Below are 21,474 nucleotides of genomic sequence, written 5' to 3' on the forward strand. Positions count from 1 at the left end.
CTTCCCATACCGCGTAGAATAACCTATAAAATCACACTCCTAACATTCAAAGTGGTTCATAATAACCAACCAGATTTCCTGAATAATACTTTAATTCCGTATACCCCATCCAGAACACTCAGTTATCCCAGGACAAGCAGACAGATATTCTCACTGATGGGTGACGGCACCGACGGAGCCCCGGTACAGACACTTTAGAGTGAATTGCACTCTAAGAACTTATAAAGTTCTGGCTAGCCCGCACCGCGCATGCACGAGTGCCTTCCCGCCCGGCGTAGGCGCACGGTCCCTCAGTTTCTTAGTTTCCGCGGAACTAAGAAGTCGCATTTCAACGACTGTTGAATTTTTCTTCGCTGCCTTCCCGCTCGTGCGGGAATTTTTCTTGACTTTTTGTTTCTATTTTATTTGTCTATTCTTTTTTTAAAAAAAAACCAACTTCTATTTTTTGGGTTTTTCCGGCCGCAGCCTGGCAGATCCTGTTGCCACGATTCAAGCCTCGACCTTCGATTTTGCTGCGGCCATGTTTCCCTTCATGTCCCGTCCACAATCTGGTTTCAAAAAGTGCCAACGGTGTGCTCGCCCTATATCCCTTATGGATCCGCATCACTGGTTTCACCAGTGTTTGGGTCCAGACCACAGGCTGATTCCTGCACCCGTTCTTCTCTTCAGAAGCGGACCCTCAAAAACCGTCAGATTCAGCAGTGGTTATTGTTCTGCTCTGGTATGGAGGGTGATTCTACACCAGCTCTGACGTCAGCGTCCACGCCGAAATTGGCGTCGCATCAGTCTATACTGCAGGAATTTTCCTCGGTGTTGCAGCTAGTAGGTAAGCCAGCTAAGAAGCCTTCCCCTACCCCTTCAGGCCCTCAGGTCGCTTCAGCAGTGAGCCAAATCCTGCAGACCTTGAGGCGCCCCAAGAAACGCTCGGCTCCCATTGAGGTGAGTGCCTCGTCATTAGCCTCCTCATCTCCAGAGCACAGAGCGGCACCAAAGGTACCGGTGAAAAAGCAAGCGGTACTGGTGCAGTCTCTGGACGAAAAAATTGCAACCATACTGCAAGTCCAGTTAAGGGAGCAGTTACAACATATACTCCCTGCCTTGCTGACACAGGCTCCCCCGGTTCCGGTCCGGTCTGAGCCTTTGTTATCGGCATCGACCCATACTGCACCAGTTCACTCTGACTCTTCGGTGCCGACACCGGCCCTTTTGGCTGAGCCTGTCTTCTCGGTACCGACCTTTGCAGAACCGGCATCTATGGTTGTTCCACCTCAGCAAAGGGTTGTTTCAGTGCTGCCAGGCCCGGGGTCAATGTCAGAGTCAGTTTGGCATTGTTCTTCTTCCCATACGTCCCCTGATGTGATGTCGGTCAGATTGGGGAAATCGGTGCAGAAGACCAGAAATATTGAGTCCTCGACTCCGGATTCTCGGGGTCAGTTACCAATGATGCGGGACCCAGATCTCTGGGATAATTCTGAAGAGCCTCTTATGACAGAGAATGAGGCTTTTTCTGATGAAGATCCTTCTTCTCAAGAGCCTGTTCCTAAACCAGAACAGACTTCTTTTTCAAAGTTTTTGAGGGAAATGTCCAGAGACATTTTCTATCCCTCTAGAGTCTAATTCAAAGAAATCTAAAGCATTTTTAGATGCACTGGATTTTGATCAGCCTCCTAAGGAGTTCCTCAAGCTCCCCCTTCGTGATATTTTGCAGGAGACTTTTTATAAAAATCTTGAAACTCCTTTGACAGTCTCTGGTGCTCTTCGTAAGCTTGATGCCTCAGCCTCAGCTTCCTCATGAGTCCCTCCTGATGGAGTCCACTCTGAAGAAGTCTGCTGGGGCCAGTGTATATGCTTCTGTTCCTCCTGGCAGAGAGGGTAAGGCCATGGATCGCTTTGCCAGGCGTTTATATCAAAATGCCATGCTTGCCAACCAGTCTGGTAATTATGCTTTCCATTTTTCCTTTTATTTCAAGCACTTGGTTCAACAAGTGTCTGCCCTTCAGAAGTATCTTCCTGAGCGCAAGGTACCTCTTCTGCAACAGTATACTTCCAGTTTGTTACAACTCCGGAAGTTTTTGGTATGCTCAATCTATGACACCTTTGAGCTTACATCTCGAGCTACCGCCATGGCTGTGGCTATGAGGCACTTAGCTTGGCTTCGGGTATCTGAGCTGGATTTTAACCATCAAGATCGCTTAGCCAATGCTCCTTGTTTGGGTGATGAACTTTTTGGGGAATCCTTAGATACTACTACCCAAAAGTTATCGGCTCATGAAACCAGGTGGGATACTTTGATTAAAAACAAGAAGAAGCCTCCACCTGCTCATCCTTTCAAACCACAGTCTTCTTATCAGAGGCGTTTTACTGCTCGACCTCTGCAGACCTCTCAGTCTCAACCTCGTAGACCAAGGCACCAACAGTAGCAGCAGCGACGTTAGCAGCAGAACAAGCAAGCTGCGCAACCCAAAGCTGCTCAGCCTTTTTGACATGTTTCTATAGGGCGTAGCCATTTTTCTCATTTCTCAGCCTTGCCCTCAGCCCATCGGGGGTCGTCTTCAGTTATTCCTTAGTCGTTGGGAACTCATCACCTCAGACCTTTGGGTCCTCAACATCATTCGTCAGGGTTACTCTCTCAATTTTCAGACTCTTCCACCAGACAGTCCTCCAAAAGAGTCTGCTTTGAACCCTGCACAGTCCTCCCTTCTTCTGCAGGAGATACAATCCCTTCTTCTGCTGAATGCCATCAAGTAAGTTCCTCTTGATCAGTGGGGAGGAGGATTTTACTCCCATTATTTCTTGGTTCCCAAGAAGACTGGAGGACTGAGACCCATCTTGGATCTCAGAGATCTCAACAAATTTCTGGTGAAGGAGAAGTTAAGAATGTTGTCTCTTGCACTTCTTTATCCTCTCCTCAATCAGGATGACTGGCTATGCTCCTTAGATCTCAAGGAAGCCTACACACATATATCTATTCATCCGGCTTCCAGGAAATACCTCAGATTTCAAATCAATCGTTGTCATTACCAATACAAGATACTCCCCTTCGGCCTGGTATCTTCTCCCAGAGTATTCACGAAGTGCCTGATTGTAGTGGCCGCATCTCTCCGTTCTCATGGCCTCCAAATCTTTCCTTACCTGGACGACTGGTTGATCAAGGCTCCTTCATCCCAGGAAGTGGTCCAAGCAACATCTCAGACCGTTTCTTTCCTTCAGCTTCTGGGATTCGAGGTCAATTTCCCCAAATAGCATCTCATTCTGACTCAGTGTCTTCAGTTCATTGGGGCAATCCTGGACACCACTCTCATGAGAGCGTTCCTCCCACTGGATCGTCTTCAGACTCTCATCCATCTCTGTCAACAAGTGCTTCCACTTCAGACTATCTTTGCTAGACACATGATGGTTCTTCTAGGCCAATGGCTTCCACAGTTCATGTCACGCCATTGGCAAAACTCCATCTGCGTACTCCTAGTTGACTCTGGCTTCTCAGTGGTCTCAGGCGACGGATCGTCTTTCACAGCACACATCTGTGACATCGTCTCTTCTGCAGTCACTTTAATGGTGGTTGACCTCCTCCAATCTTTCCAGAGGTCTTCTTTTTCATTTGCCTCCTCATCACAAAATCATCATGACAGACGCATCTCCTTATGCATGGGGGGCACACATAGATGATCTGCAGACTCAGGGTCTTTGGACTGCCAGGGAGCGAAAGTTTCACATCAATTTCCTAGAACTCAGAGTGATGTTTTATGCCCTCAAGGCATTTCAGCATCTTCTTTGTCCTCAAGTCCTCCTCCTTTGCACGGACAATCAAGTAGCAATGTACTATATCAACAAGCAAGGAGGCACGGGTTCTCTTCTGTTGTGTCAGGAGGCCCAAAAAATTTGGACTTGGGCGACAGCTCACAATCTGTTTTTGAAGGCTGTCTATATTCAAGGAGAGAAGAATTCACTAGCACACAACCTCAGCAGAATCCTTCAACCTCACGAATGGACTCTTGACTCTGTAACTCTCCAGTCCATATTTGCTCAATGGGGCACTCCACACGTAGATTTATTTGCAGCCCCTCACAATCACCAGTTGCCCCAGTTTTGCTCCAGCCTTTACTCTCCTCTCCGTCTGGCGGCAGATGCTTTTCTTCTGGATTGGACAGGTCGGTTTCTATATGCCTTCCCTCCACTTCCTCTCATGTTGAGAACTCTGTTCAAGCTCAAAAGGGAAGCAGCCACCATGATTCTCATTGCTCCACGGTGACCCAGACAACATTGGTTCTCCCTTCTACTTCAACTCAGTTCCAGGGAACCCATACTTCTGCCAATATTTCCTACTCTGCTTACTCAGAATCAGGAATCGCTTCTACATCCCAACCTGCAGTCTCTACACCCGACAGCTTGGTTTCTCTCAGGCTGAGTTCCTCTCAATTTATCCTCTCTCAGCCTGTCCATCAAATTATTAATGCCTCCAGGAAACCGGCCACACAGCAGTGTTACCAACAGAAGTGGACTCGTTTTTTTTCCTGGTGTTTTCTTCATCATCATGATCCAACTTCCTTGGCAGTGGAATTGGTGTTGGATTATCTACTTTCTTTGTCTGACTCTGTTCTTAAATCTACATCCATTCGAGTCCATCTCAGTGCTATTACTGCTTATCATGAACCAGTGCAGGGAAAACCTCTTACTGCTCATCCTTTGGTATCCAGATTCATGAAGGGGCTTTTCAATGTGAAACTACCTCTCAAGCCTCCACCTTAATGTGGGACCTTAATGTGGTTCTTTCCAGTTTGATGAAACCACCATTTGAACTAATGGCCACATCTCATCTCAAGTTTCTTACCTGGAAAGTGGTCTTCCTTATTGCTCTCACCTCTGCCAGGAGTTACAAGCATAATAGCAGATCCACCTTTCACAGTTTTACATCATGATAAGGTGGTTCTGCGCACACATCCAAAGTTTCTGCCAAAAGTTGTCTCTGACTTTCATCTCAATCAGTCGATTGTCTTACTAGTTTTTTTCCCTAAGCCTCATTCTCTTCCTGGTGAAGCAGCCTTGCATACTTTGGACTGTAAACGAGCTTTGGCTTACTACCTTGATCGCACAAAGCCTCACAGAACTTCTCCCCAACTTTTCATCTCATTTGATCCAAACAAGTTGGGGCATCCTGTTTCCAAGAGAACCATTTCCAACTGGCTTGCCACCTGCATCTCGTTCTGTTATGCTCAGACCAGACTGGCACTGGAGAGCTGTGTCACAGCCCATAAAGTTAGAGCTATGGCAGCTTCTGTGGCTTTCCTCAGATCTACTCCTATTGAGGAAATCTGTAAAGCTGCCATCTGGTTCTCAGTTCATACTTTCACTTCTCACTACTGTTTGGAGTCTTTCTCCAGGCGGGATGGGCACTTAGGCCAATCTGTATTACAAAATTTATTTTCCTAATGGCCAACTTTCCCACCATCCCATTCTGTTAGCTTGGAGGTCACCCATCAGTGAGAATATGCTGCCTGCTTGTCCTGGGATAAAGCACAGGTGTTATCCAGGGACAGCAGGCAGATATTCCCCGGGTTGGCTTCTTAGCTGGCTTATATTAACTGAGGGACCGCGCGCCTACGTCGGGTGGGAAGGCGCTCGCGCATGTGCGGTGTGGGCTAGCCAGAACTTTCTAAGTTCTTAGAGTGCAATTCACTCTAAAGTGTCCATACCGGGGCTCCGTCGGTGCCATCACCCATCAGTGAGAATATCTGCCTGCTGTCCCTGGATAACACCTGTTACAGTAAGTAACTGTGCTGTTTCATTCACAAGAACTTCTTACTGTTCTCTCTCTCCACATCTTTAGCACTACATGTACAACAAATTTCGCAGTTACTTCCCCAACCCTTTGGATTTATTATCCCCTGAATTATGCGATGAAAGTTCTCTAGAAAAATTCAAGGGAAAACTTAAAACATTCTTCTTCAAAGACACATTTAATCTTCAATAATCCTTTCACTTAAACGTTACGAATCCTCCTTGCTCTGGCCTTCAGATGAGATTCACCTCCTTTTTTGTATTTCCCCTCGATGGCTTTCTTTACTATTTTAAAATATATTTCCTCCTTTCAACTCTATTCCAGTAAGTCCAGTTGGTCTGATGTTCGTTACCCTGTTTAATGATTTTATTATGTAAAACCACTTAGAAGTATGATAGGCAGTATATCAAATTTTTATTAAACTTGAAACTTGAGGGGTCCCGGAGGCGGGAGGGAAGCGGGATGGTTAAAAGTTGCCCAGGACAGGACACGGGAACGATCGCTCCTGTCCCAGTTCACCGCTGGACCACCAGGGCTTAAGGGATGCCAGGTTAAAGCTTGTACTTCCAGAGTTTTTATCCGGGCTTAAATATCATCAGATTTATTTTCCAGGGTAGATACTTTATTTTTAATTTCCAGATTTTCTGAGAGTACCTTAGTGCACTGCAAGAAAAGTTGCTGCATTTGGTTCCCCAGTGAGACTTGTAAATTGGAAATAGCATTCCAGATTGATTCTAAATTAAAGACCTCAGGTCTCTATGAGGGGAAGAAACTCAGTTCCCAAAGTCCCTGTAGCAAAAAGAGTACCTGTAGCTGCAGTGGTTGCCAAAGAAATTTTTTGAACTTGCTGTGCCCTGTCTGCCGATTTGTGAGCTGGTAAGTTGAAAGACTCGTCCTGCCTCTATCCAGAATCGGTCCTCCCGTTCTGCTGGGCTGGCAAGAGAACATTCCAGGCTGACCCCTCTCCCATCAACTCTGTTGTTGCCTCAGGGTGAATCGGTGGGCTACATTCTTCCGGCGATATGGTGGTGCCCTCAAAGGAGAACTCCTACGCCTCAGCCTGCGCACACTCTCCAGCCAAGGATTCCTCCGGTCATGTTGTTCGCGAGCTGCACTCTATGAAGACATCCATCGGGCCGATTTGCAAAATGGTTTCATCTGGGAAAAGATCTTTGATTTTCTTTTTACTACCAGTAGGAAAACTTTTCAAATTCCCCGCAACGGCATCTCTCGGAAGACCTCAGACCACCATCTTAGATAAACTCTTCTTCCTCCTTTCCTATCTTAAATTGTATTTCTACCCATATACCGTTTGTGTCATATTTGTCCATTTGTTTATATTATTCTCTATATTTTTCCAAAAAATTTTTTTTATTGTATGTCTGTCTACTCCCCTTATTTTAATTGTAACTTGCTTAATAGTTTTGATAAGCAACTATCAAATTTTTATTGAAAACTTAAGACTTCTGTGCAGGATCATGATGTACCAAGGGCTGATGAGTTTAGTAGCAGTAGACTGGCTGAGGCGACCATAATATGCAGACCTGGTCTGTCTGCAAATGGCCATAAAATCACTTTTGGATGAAATTGTTCCTATACAAACTAAGGTAATCTCCGCTCGTAAAATTCAAAATCCATGGTTCACGGCTGAACTTTCCCTCATTAAACAACAAGTAAGATCTTCAGAACGTAAATGGAGAAAAGATAAAACCCAAATTAATTTACAATTATTTAATGAGCGATCTATATACTATAAAACAAAAATAAACCAAGCAAAAATGAAATACTATTCTGATAAAATATTCAAAGCCAAAAATTCATCAGTACTTTATACAATATTAAACAGAATAATAATCTCAAACTGCAAAGAAAAACCGGATGAGATTGGTAACATTCTCACCGCTCAAGATCTTGCGGATCATTTCATTGAGAAAATCAATAACATTAGGAAAACTTTCATAGTAAACCAACAAATAACAAATGATCACGAACAAACCAATTCAGAATCTTTAATTTCAAGATGTTCTAGATTTAAACTACCTAGTTTAAAAGATATTGAGTCCATTTTTAAATCCATCAATATTAAGGGCTCGAAAGCTGATGTAATTCCTCCTTTCATTTTAAAGCATTACTTTCATATTTTTGGACCATTTATTTATACTTTAATTACTGAGAGTCTGAGTCAAAGCACAGTTCCAATGACGTGGAAAAAATCAATCATTCGTCCTATCATCAAAGATAAAAATGCTAGTTCTAAAAACCCAACTTATAGACCAATAGCCAATATTCCTTTTCTGGCAAAACTGACGGAAAAGATAGTTTTCAATCAAATTTCAGATTGTGTGGAAAAAACTAATGTTCTTCATCCCAACCAAACTGGTTTTAGACAACACCATAGTACTGAACTTGTATTGATAGGTATGACCACTTCTATTCAATACTTTCTAGATCACCACCAAATGACTTTGTTAATCTCACTTGATCTTTCTGCGGCCTTCGACACGATTGATCATGAACTTCTTATTAACAGACTTCAATCCATTGGTGTCACAGACCAAGTTCTTTCATGGTTTATGTCCTATTTAACAGACCGCACTTCCACCGTCCTCTTTAAAGACTCAACATCTAAATCATCATCAACTACTTATGGGGTTCCTCAAGGGTCTATTCTCTCTCCGTTATTATTTAATATTTTTCTTGCTCCACTAATTACTTTATGTCAATCTGTGGGTTTTCAAGTTTTTGCATATGCAGCTGATATTCAGCTCCTGCACCCAATAGATACCAACAAAATATCTGATATCCGAGAGATCAGTGAGAAACTTGACCAAGTTCATCAATGGCTAAATACAAATAAACTGGCTCTTAACATCAAAAAAACTAGTGTGATGCTCTTCCCATGGAAAGAAAATTTTACTCTTATTGCTCCCATTACTATAAAAAACGTTCCCCTACAAATAGTTAATAATATAAAAATCTTAGGGGTGATATTTGACACCAAACTGAATTTTCATGATCATATCAGTAATATTGTTAAAACCACCTTTTATAGATTACGTAGGATTCGATCCATTTCAAAATTTTTATGTCCAAAATCGTTAAATATTCTTATTCATTCTTTAGTGATTTCTAAATTAGACTACTGTAATGCTCTCTTTAAGGGTATATCACTAAACAAACTTAAACCCCTTCAAATTATTCAAAACGTTTCCATTAAACTCATCACTAAATCTAAAAAATTTGATCATGTTACACCTCTTTTAAAAAATGCACATTGGCTTCCAGTTATCCATCGGATAACATATAAACTTTGTTTGCTTATCTTTAAGTCTCTTTTCTATAAGACTCCAGCATTTATATATAAACTATTAATACCATATCACCCAAGCAGAACCTTAAGATCAAATGAGCAAAATTTATTGACCATTTCTTCACTTCAGATTATTAATATTAGACGGCAGTTTATCTTTTCGGTAACTGCTCCACAGACTTGGAACGCCCTCCCAATTTACCTACGAATGGAGCAGGATTTAGGAAAATTTAAAAGTAATCTAAAAACATTTCTTTTTAAAGATGCTTTTAATATTTAATTTAACAATTTTAAGGCCAGTGATTTTATCATATTATGTTTTGCTGTTATTTGTTTCCCTATTGTACTTTTCCTTTGTTTTGCTTTTCTTTAATGAATTGTATTTCAGATCCCTATCTTACCTTGTGTAATGAGAATAATGTATTAGTTATTTACCCAATGTTATTATTTAAAGTTTGTATTGTTTTATCTCTCATTGAATGTATTTTAAATTGTTCATCGCTTAGAATTTGATTAAGCAATTAATCAAGAGAAATATGAAACTTGAAACATTTCATGGTGCTTGACTTCCTGCAGGAGTGTCTGAAAAAAAGACTAACGGTTAGCTCCCTGAAAGTTCAGATTGCGGGGCTCTCATGTTTTGGACCTAAGATTAATAAAAGCATCATAGCCACACATCCTAATGTGGCCAGGTTTTTGAAGAGCACTTTTCATCTATGTTCTCCAGTATGACAGCCTTTTCTAGCGTGGAGTCTTAATATGGTCCTACATGCACTAACAAAGCACCCTATGAACCTCTACAGTGTTTTTGGTGGCGATCACTTCAGCTCGATAGGTGTCTGAATTGCAAGCCTTGTCATACAGAAATCTCTTCCTCAGAATTTTGGATTCATGTGTATTGCGTATAGTTCTCTTTCTTACCAAAAGTAGTCTCCAGCTTTCATATTAATCAGGAAGTGTGGTTGCCTGCTTTCACACCCTCAGGATCAAGGAGGAGTGTTAAAGTGCTGAAATTATTGGATGTGTTCAGAGTGTTACTGCAGTATCTGGAGATTACAAACAAATTTTGACTGTTGGCTAATCTCTTTGTAATGTGGATGCTGCTCTTAAAGACTGCCCAGCCTCAAAACCGACAGTTTCAAGATGAATCCATATGGCCATTTCTTCAGCCTATGTTGGAAGTGGAAAACAACCATCTATATCTGTAAAGGCTCACTCAACTAGAAGTATGACTTATGGGTGGAAACTTCAATGTGTCTCCAGAAGAAGTCTGTAGAGTGGCCACATGGCCCTCTCTCCATATGTTCACAAAGTTTTACAAGGTAGACATAGCGTCCAAAATGCACTCCGCATGTGGATCATCTGTACTGACAATAAGCTCATCTGTCCTGCCCTAGACTCGGAGGACTGCTTTGATACATTCTGAAGGTTTAGGAATAATGTGTGTTACACTAGAAGGAAAGATTAGGTTCTTACCTCAATAATCTTTCTAGTAGACAGATACGTTATTCCTGAAGCCTGCCCTGTCAGATATTCATTTACCTGCTTACTCCTCGAATGTGCCAGGGAATTTGGACATCTTGTTTCTTTCCCTTATCCAGCATTGACAAGGATAGAAGACATGACTGCCACTTTGAAGAATCTAGGAAGTATCTGACAAATCTCCTGCACTCTTAGTGCAGGTTGCACTCTGGTAGGTGACTTGTTTGCAGGGCTGTGGAGTTGGTACACAAAACTTTCTGACTTCTTCATTTATGGTATTTCCGCTTTGACTCTGACTTCTTTATTAATATATCTATATAGGAGTTCTTGGGGGCAGGAATGGTGATAGAGCTTGCGGGGATGGGGACAAACTTTGTCTTTGTGTCATTCTCTAGGTGCCACTTTCACTAATATAAATATAATAAAATATTACATTTTGTAATCATCAAATAACTTGATATCAAAATATATTCTAAAAATAAAACATATCCTGAAACAAATGGGTTAATAAAATTATTATCTGTGAAATAAGAAATTTAACCATTATAATATTTGCATGGCATACAATTTAACTCTATTGAGAGTAAGAGTTGGAGTTGGCACTGGCACATTTTCATTTACTCCGCCTCCACAGCCCAAAAATTGCTTCCAACTCCATAACTCCAATTCCACAGCTCTGTTTATTAATTTTCACCTTTTTATTCATTGCAAATGGCTAAGTTTTTTGTTTCATCTTCTGGATGTTAATGTGATAAGCAGAACAGACATTTTCTCAAGAAGCGTCCCCGTACCCCTCCCTATTCTGTTTCCTCTCTAAGTCTGACCATCTGCATTGGTATGAACTGAGGAATTGGAGGACAGCCCAGAGAGATTGGAGGCAGAGCAAAAGAATGCTAATGAAGCTATCTATAATAATTCTCACGGGAATAGATTAACTACCCAAAGGTTCAGGAATAATGTGTTTGTCTTCTAGAAAAAAGATTACCGAGGTAAGAACCTAATCTTTCTATAACGTTATAAGGAATTTGACAGTATTATTCCAGTTAGGCTTGTAATAAATAGAAGTTATTCATAGTGCATGTGATCTTGTGTGAGAAATTATGGCACCCACTGAGTTTCTTAAAAATTAAGTATTGAGGGGGTAATTCTATAAAAGTGTACCTATACATAAGGCACCTAGAGGGTGCCTATGTGGTACCTATTTTGTAAAGGAAAGTATGTGCCTACTTTCCTTTATAGAATTCTAACATAAAAGAGGAAATAATCACTTATAATTTAAGGTCAGACACTTGCATTTGATGATCTTAGTGCTTGTGCCTAAATGCCAGATGCACACATATGTGTGTAAGTGCGAATCCCTCCCACACTCTTCCCAGACTCTACCTATATGCATACTTGTCTGTAAAATATGTACTATATAAGATATGCACATATTTTACAGCACTTGGGCAGAGTTTTGGCATTTATGTATATATGTTATACATAGGGTTACCAGATTTTTGGTTGAGAACAAAAGACCTATGGTTCTGCCCCGACCCCAACCCTGCCCCATTCCACCCATAGCCCTGCCTCATTCCACCCTCCAACTCCGGCCCCACATAAACCTTATCTCTTCAGGGCCACATCTGGAGGGCATGTGATGTGATGATGTCACACTCATGCATGCATGTGTGTAACATCACCGTGTTGCACGCACAGATGTCCTCCAGGCGCAGCCCCAGTCTCAACGCTTTTCAAAACCTGGACAAAGTGTCTGAGTAAATCCAGACGTCTGGTAACCCTATGCATACATATAAGTGTATACTGTCATTACTCTAAAAATTTGTGTGTGATAGGCATGTAAATATTAGCACCCACTTCATAGAATTGCCTCCTTAATGTTCTCTACAGATGAATCACACTTAAATCATCCAAAAAACAGGCTGATGTTTGAGCCAAAAAAGCATACATATATTTTGAGATTATTATTAGGATCTCAAGTGTTCATTTTTCATTTCTTTTTATGTATTTTACTATACTAGTGCATTAATAGTATCATTATTTAGTTAACATTATGGTACTTAGCTCGGGTGCTGGCCAGTTGGAAACAAAAACAATCACGACGGAAGATCTCCGTTTTGCTCACATTCAAGATGGTAAAGCTTCTTCAGGCACAGTGCGGTTTATAAGCACTGATTGAAAAACCCGGTACTATATACCGAAGATCTTCAGAAGTATGTGACTTCGGTTATCCCTAGCAGGGATCGTCTCTTCAGTATATAGTACTGGGTTTTTCAATCAGTGCTTATAAACTGCACTGTGCCTGAAGAAGCTTTACCATCTTGAATGTGAGCAAAAATGAAATGTTAAAATAAGAGATTAAAGGACTGGTGATAGTTCGCAAGTTTGTTATATGCTGTGATTTGTTCAAGTGGCAATATAGCAGCGAACACTTGAGATCCTAATAATTTCAAAATATATGTATGCTTTTTTGTCTCAAACATCAGCCTGTTTTTTGGATGCTCTACAGATGAATGCCATCAATAATTGTCTACATATTTTCAGTTGCTATTACTCAAGGAGGAGCAATACAGCTTGCTAACAATGGCACAGATGGTGTACAGGGCCTACAGACATTAACCATGACCAATGCAGCAGCAACCCAACCTGGTACCACCATTTTACAGTATGCACAAACCACTGATGGACAGCAAATTCTTGTACCCAGCAACCAAGTCGTCGTACAAGGTAATGCAAAATTGAATATTTTTTATGATTACAATGCAGTTAAATTTTCCAAAAATGTTTTTAAGATATTGAAACTACTTTCCAGACCTGGAGAAGCATTTTAAATGAAAACTGTGAAAATGTGTATATAAGTTACCTTCAGTTATTGCATGTTATCTCCTGAAGTTTAACTTTTCAGAATAATTTTAGAGAAGGCGAAAATCTAAAGTTGTGAAATGTGAGGGGGGCAAAATGGAAACTTTAAGATTTAGAATGAATAAATAATCTGAATTGGTGCTTGAGTAGTGGGCTTTAAAAATTAGTTATATTGCTGTTTATTTGTTAGTGATGTCTCATACCCTTTCAATGAATGAAGACATCATATTTTTGAAAAACATTTGCCTGAAGAGCATCAGGGTGATATCTTCAAAGGGTACCAACATGGACTAGAATTCATAAAATTCTAAAAGAGTTTTCTGATCATGTATGGGGAACTTGTACAGATGCTGCCATATTATTCCTCTAATTATTTGGCCAAGCTATTGAGCAGACATAATGTGACATACTTGCAAGTTTTTCCAGACATCTTTTGCTACCTCAGAGGGTTCCTCCTTCCTTTTTCCCCCCTGAATCTCTCTTTTATATTCCCTCTGTGTATCCTCAGTCTTTATCCCTAATAAAATTAAATTATGTTCATCCCGTCAGACGTTGTATTGCTCTGTGTTCTTCCCAGGATCTTTAGAATGGGTGTGCCACCTGGCTGATTTTACTGACCATACAGCTAATTTAACAGAAAATTTTATAATACTGACAGTATTCCCCTGACCCCACCCAGTTGGCAAAAAATTATAGGGAGAGCAATGTTACTGGGGGGGAGGTCTATTCTTTACAAAAGATGTTCTCTGTAAAATGTACATTGCAGACACCTATGGCATTTGTTTACATTTGTATAGGGCTGGACTGCAGCTTCTCAAACTTTTCTCGTTCCGCATGGATATCACCAAAAACATGACTTTTCAGGGACGGTAAGATGGAAATGGTACAATCCCCTTTGTCAAATGTTCTCCCAGTATTGAACTCCAGACCAGAAAAAAAGGTGAGAGGATTGGTCAGGATGACTCACAAATCTATTTCAGTATAATGATATACCACTTCACAATATAACCTGAAGGAGTTTTTCTTCTGAAGGGGAAAAAACCCAACCCTCAGAGCATACACTTGTGTAACTGCTCAATTGCAGGCATAAAAAACACCCCAGTCTAAGTGCTAAAATTGACATAAAAAAGGAACAACTCGAGGAAACTTCTTTTTTGATGTACAACAGTGTTACAAACTACTATGAAGGTGTATAAAGACCACTGCAGATTTGAAAAGAATAAAGTCCTTCCCGATACATTTCATAACTCTTCATGAGGGACCAAAAGACCATTGTTGAGCTTCATTCAACCTGTTACATAGAAACATGATGGCAGATAAAGGCCAAATGGCCCATCTAGTCTGCCATCTGCAGTAACCATTATCTCTTCCCTCAGAGATCCCATGTCTTCTTGAATTCATACACAGTCTCTATCTTAAAAGTATTTCCTGAGATTACTCGTGAGTCTCTTAACTTACATAGTAGATTACAGCAGATAAAGACCCGAATGGTCTATCCAGTCTGCCCAACCTGATTAAATTTAAAAAATTTAGATTTTTCTTCTTAGCTATTTCTGGGTAAGAATCCAAAGCTCTAACCGGTACTGTGCTTTGGGTTCTAACTGCTGAAGTCTCCGTCAAAGCTTACTCCAGCCCATCTACACCCTCCCAGCCATTGAAGCCCTCCCCAGCCCATTCTCAACCAAAAGGGCATATACAGACACATACCGTGCAAGTCTGCCCAGTACTGGCCTTAGTTCTTCAATATTTACTATTATTTTCTGATTTCTAGATCCTCTTTGTTCATCCCATGCTTCTTTGAACTCCATCACCGTTTTCCTCTCTACCACCTCCCTCGGGAGCACATTCCAGGCATCCACCACCCTCTCCGTAAAGTAGAATTTCCTACCATTGCTCTTGAATCTACCACCTCTCAACCTCAAATTATGTCCTCTGGTTTTACCATTTTCCTTTCTCTGGAAAAGATTTTGTTCTACGTTAATACCTTTCAAGTATTTGAACGTCTGAATCATATCTCCCCTGTCCCTCCTTTCTTCTAGGGTATACATATTCAGGGCTTCCAGTCTCATACGTCTTCTGGCGTGAACCTCCTTCCATTTACGTCGCCCTCTTCCGGACCACTTCAAGTCTTCTTACGTCCTTCGCCAGATACGGTCTCCAAAACTGAACACAATATAATACTCCAAGTGGGGCCTCACCAATGACCTGTACAGGGGCATCAACACCTTCTTCCTTCTACTGGCTGTGCCTCTCTTTATACAGCCCAGCATCCTTCAGGCAGGGCCACCGCCTTGTCGCACTGTTTTTTTATCTTTAGATCTCCGGATGCTATCACCCCAAGGTCCCTCTCCCTATCCATGCATATCAGCCTCTCACCTCCCAGCATATACGGTTCCTTCCGATTATTGATCCCCAAATGCATTACTCTGCATTTCTTTGCATTGAATTTTAGTTGCCAGATATTAAACCATTCCTCTAACTTTTGCAGATCCTTTTTCATATTTTCCACTCCCTCTTCGGTGTCTACTCTGTTACAAATCTTGGTATCATATGCGAAAAGGCAAACTTTTCCTTCTAACTCTTCAGCAATGTCACTCACAAACATATTGAACAGGATCGGCCCCAGCACCAAACCCTGAGAGACTCCACTACTCACCTTTCCTTCCTCCAAGCGACTTCCATTAACCATCACCCTCTGCCATCTGTCCAACAGCCAGTTTCTAATCCAGTTCACCACTTTGGGTCCTAACTTCAGCCCTTCAAGTTTGTTCAAGAGCCTCCTATAAGGAACCTTATCGAAGGCTTTGCTAAAATCTAAGTAAATTACATCTAGCAAATGTCCTCGATCTAGTTCTCTGGTCATCCTATGCCCTCTCATTCCAGAGCTTCCTTTCAAATTAAAGAGATTCAACTCATGCTTATTTATAAGAACATAACATAAGAATTGTCGCTTCTGGGTCAGACCAGTGGTCCATCCTGCCCAGCAGTCCGCTCACGCGGCGGCCCCCAGGCCAAAGACCAATGCTCTAAATGAGTCCAGCCTCACCTATGTACGTCCCAGTTTAGCAGGAACTTGTCCAGCTTAGTCTTGAAACCCTGGAGGGTGTTTTCCCCTACAACAGACTCCGGAAGAGCGTTCCAGCTCTCCACCACTCTCTGGCTGAAGAAGAACTTCCTTACGTTTGTACGGATTCTATCCCCTTTCAACTTTAGAGAATGCCCTCTCGTTCTCCCTCCCTTCGAGAGTGTGAACAGTCTGTCTTTATATACTAAGTCTATTCCCTTCAGTATTTTGAATGTTTCGATCATGTCTTCTCTCAGTCTCCTCTTTTCAAGGGAGAAGAGGCCCAGTTTCTCCAGTCTCTCACTGTACGGCAATTCCTCCATCCCCTTAACCATTTTAGACGCTCTTCTCTGGACCCTTTCGAGTAGTACCATGTTCTTCTTCATGTATGGCGACCAGTGCTGGACGCAGTACTTCAGGTGAGGGCGCACCATGGCCCAGTACAGCAGCATGAATAACCTTCTCCAATCTGTTCGTTATCCCCTTTTTAATCATTCCTAGCATTTTGTTTGCCCTTTTTGCCGCCGCAGCACATTGTGCCGACGGCTTCATCGATTTGTCAATCAGAACTCCCAAGTCTCTTTCCTGGGAGGTCTCTTCAAGTACCGCCCCGGACATCATATATTCGTGCATGAGGTATTTGAACGTCTATCATATCTCCCATCCCCTGCCTTTCCTTTAAAGTATACATATTGAGATCTTTAAGTATGTCCTCATACGCCTTATGACAAAGACCACGCACCATTTTAGTAACTTCTTCTGGACAAACTCCATCCTTTTTATATCTTTTTGAAGATGCAGTTTCCAGAATTGTACACTATATTCTAAATGAGGTCTCACCAGAGTCTTATACAGGGGCATCAATAACTCCTTTTTCCTAATGGCTATTTCTCTTCCTATGCACCCTAGCATCCTTTTAGCTTTTGCCATTACCTTTTCAAACTGTTTGGCTACTTTAAGACCATTATAGTTTCATAGTTCATAGTTTATTAAAATTTGATTGAACGCTTATCATAACATTTGAAGCGTTGTACAATAAAAATAGTTTAAATATAGATAGGGAAACAAACAACAGATGATAAACATAATCCTTACATGACAAACTTTTCTTTTTTTTTTAATAAATCTTTATTAATTTTTCAAAACTAACAAAAGTGCAAAACAATATACATACATATCAATCTATCAATCAATCAATCAAGCTACATACATATCAACATATCATACATATCAATATACATACATATCAATATAATATACATATTAATCTAAGAGCAGAATTCTGAACAGTCTGGAGTCGTTTGATCATATAATTGGAGCAAGGTAGATAGAGAATGTTACAATAGTCTACTAGTCCTAGTACAAGAGATTGAGCCATAATCCTGTATTGGTCTTTATCAAAGAATTTTCTAATTTTTCTTAAATTGCGCATTGTGAAGAATGCTTTTTGGGTAGTTTTTTTAAATTGAGTCTGCATTGTGCAGCATCTGTCTATTAATACACCAAAAATTTTAAGGGAGACCTGTATTGGATACTTAATTGTTTTGAATTCCAGTTCAGTTATGGATGGATTTTTGTCTGTTTCAAGCATAAGGAATTTGGTTTTATCTGCATTTAACTTCAATTTATGGTTGGTCATCCATTTTTCTACTTCCTCCAGAATTGTTTCCAGATGACCTAATGAGTCTTGGGTATCATAAGGGAAGAGAATGGTAATGTCATCTGCATAGTTGAATGAAGTTACGTTTAAGTTATCTAAAGTGGTGCCCAGAGAGGATATAAAAAGATTAAATAAAATGGGTGATAGAGAGGACCCCTGAGGAACTCCACAAGGGTTAGACCATAGGTCTGATTTAAGATCTTTTTGTTTGACTCTATAAGTTTTTTTTTAAGGAAACCTTGGAACCAGTTATGGACCTTGCCAGAAATCCCAATGTCATCTAGTATCTGCAGCAAAATAGAGTGATCTACAAGGTCGAAGGCGGCGGAGAGATCTAGTTGAATTATAAGAATCTTACGTCCTTGGCTGAGGTACTGTCGAGCAATGTCAAGCAGAGTAGCTAGTAGAGTTTCAGTGCTATGATTTGTTCTGAATCCTGATTGAGAGGAATGTAGTATATTGTGGTCTTCTAGGTAATTGGAGAGGTATTGTGTCACAAGACCTTCAATCAATTTGATATACAGAGGATTTGAGGCAATGGGTCTATAATTATTAGGAGTGTCAATAGGGCCTTTTTGATCTTTCAATAGAGGGGTAATTATAATCTCACCTAGGCCATGTGGGAATTGACCTTCATTGAGTGTAATTTGAATCCATTGCATGAGGCAAGTTTTGAATTTGAGGGATGCATTTATAAGTAGATAAGATGGACAATTATTCAGGTCACAAGATGTGTGGCTATATTTTTTGTAGAGATGGTTTAAGTCAGACCATTGTAGAGTTGGAAAAGTAGACCAAGTTCTATCTGCAATTATGGCTCCTTCTATTGAGGGGGATGATTGTATCTCGTCCAGGTTGGTTGAGGAGTTGTTGAAGGTAGATCTGCATGGGTTCAGGATTGAGAACCTGGTAAGATAGGGCGTATCTACTGTAAAGTCTGGCCAGTAATGTCCTCATGTTCCAAGTTAGTAGAGTTCCCATTGATGCCCTCCCCAGCCCATCCTATGTGGAATCATCACATATGGGACACAAATCATGCAAGTTTGTCCGATACTAGCCTTAGTTCTTTAATTTATATCATTTGTTTGTTTTCTAATTAGAGATCCTGTGTGTTTATCCCATGCTTTTTTGAATTCCATCACCGTTTTCCTCTTCTCCACCTCTCTCGGGAGGGCATTCCAGCCATCCACCACCCTCTCTGTGAAAAAGAATTTCCTAACATTACTCCTAAGTCTTCCTCCCTGCAACCTCAAGTTATGCCCTCTAGTTTTACCATTTTCCTTTCTCTGGAAAAAAATGTGGTTCAATATTAATACCTTTCAAGTATTTAAATGTCTGTATCTTATCTTCTCTGTCCCTCCTCTCCCCTAGAGTATTCATGTTTAGGTCTTCCATTCTCTTCTCGTATTTCTTTTGGTTCAAACCCCTTACCATTTTTGTCACCATCCTCTGGACTGCTTTGTCTTTCTATATCTTTTGCTAGATACATCCTCCAAAACTGAACACCAATACTCAAGTGCGTCCTCACCAATGACCTATACAGGGGCATCAACACTTCCTTTCTTCTGCTGGTTATGTCTCTTTCTACACAGCCTAGCATTCTTCTGACTATAGCCACTGCCTTATCACACTGTATAGATGCCTTTAGATCCTCAGACACAATCACCTCAAGGTCCTTCTCTCCATCAGTGGTTATCAGCCTTTCACCTCCTAGCACATATGGTTCCCTCGGATATCTACCCCCCAAATGCATCACTCTGCACTTCTTTGCATTGAATTTTAGTTGCCAGATGTTAGACTTCTAACTTTTGCAGATCCTTTTTCATGTTTTCCACTCCCTCCTGGGTGTCCATTCTGTTACAAATCTTGGTAAATCCTGTAAAAAAGATAATCTTTCCTTTTAATTCTTCAGCAATGTCACTCACAAGCATATTGAACAGAATCGGTCCCAGTACTGATCCTTGAGGCACTTCACTATTCACCTTTCCCTCATCTGAGCAAATTCCATTAGCCACCACCTTCTGGTGTCTGTCCATCAACCAGTTTCTGATCCAGTTCACCACTTTGGGCCCTAACTTCAGCCCATTGAATTTATGAGGAATAGTGTCAAAGGCTTTGGTAAAATCTAAGTAAATTACATCTAGTGCATGTCCTTGATCCAATTCTTTGGTCATCCAGTCTAAGAATTCAATCAGATTTGTTTGGCATGATTTACCTTTGGTAAACCCATGTTGCCTTGGATCTTGCAAACCATTAGTTTTCAAGAATTTCATTATCCTTTCCTTCAGCAACATTTCAATTATTTTTCCAATAACCGAAGTGAAGCTTACCGGCCTGTAGTTTCCTACTTCAGCTCTGCGACCACTTTTGTGAAGAGGAACCACATCTACTCTTCTCCAGTCCAGTGGAACGTCTCCCGTCTCTAAAGATTTATTGAACAAATCTTTAAGAGGACCCGTCAGAACCTCTCAGAGCTCCCTCAATATCCTGGAATGGATCCCATCCGGTCCCTTAGCTTTGTCCACCTTCAATTTTTCAAGATGTTCATAAATACTTTCTTCCTTGAACAGTGCAGTATCCACTCCATTCTCAGGTGTGACTTTGCTAACCAGGTTTTTCTTCTGTAAACACTGAAGTATATGTTTAGCACATTTGTTTTTTCCTCATCACTCTCCACATAGTGGTTGATACCTTCTTTCAGTCTCGTAATTCCATTTTTTTTGTCTTCCTCCTTTCATTGATATACCTGAAAAAGTTTTGTCTCCCTTTTTTGCCTTTCTAGCCATTTGCTCTTCTGCTTGCACTTTTGCCAGAAGTATCTCTCTCTTAGCTTCTTTCAGTTTCATCTGATTTTCCTTTCTGTACTCCTCTTCTTGAGTTTTTTTATATTTCACGAACGCCAACTCTTTTGCTTTTATTTTTTCCGCCACTAGTTTGGAGAACCACATCAGTTTCCTTTTTCTCTTATTTAATTATTATCCCGGGACAAGCAGGCAGCATATTCTCACACATGTGATGATGTCACCGATGGAGCCCCAGCACAGACCACTTCAAAAGTGCATCGCCACTTTAAGTCTTTGGAAAGTTCGCGATAGCACACACCATGTATGTGCGAGTGCCTTCCCGCCCGAAGTAGGCGCGCTGTCCCTCAGTTTCTTAGTTTCCACGGAGCAAAAAAAATGCGTTTCAACGGTCATTTAAAAATTTTTTTGTCTTCCCACTCTCGCGTCAGTGACTTTTCAGTCATTTTTGCGTTATTTTTCTTTTTTCTTTTCATTTAGTTTACCTTAGGTTAAAAAAAATCACTTTTTTTCACTCGC

At 40.9% G+C, this 21,474-nt stretch overlaps 1 protein-coding gene across 2 annotated transcripts in view; it reads left to right on the forward strand.

Moving 5' to 3' along the window:
* Positions 1–21,474, forward strand: part of CREB1 (cAMP responsive element binding protein 1) — a 244,865-nt gene that overhangs the window by 149,665 nt on the left and 73,726 nt on the right. For both annotated transcript variants that reach the window (XM_033945846.1, XM_033945847.1), the window contains one exon: positions 13,113–13,295. In XM_033945846.1, coding sequence (XP_033801737.1) covers positions 13,113–13,295 — 183 coding nt within the window. The remainder of the gene's footprint in view (positions 1–13,112; positions 13,296–21,474) is intronic.

The sequence above is a fragment of the Geotrypetes seraphini genome, chromosome 5 (assembly GCF_902459505.1).
Source record: "Geotrypetes seraphini chromosome 5, aGeoSer1.1, whole genome shotgun sequence".
In the NCBI taxonomy this organism is placed as follows: Eukaryota; Metazoa; Chordata; class Amphibia; order Gymnophiona; family Dermophiidae; genus Geotrypetes; species Geotrypetes seraphini.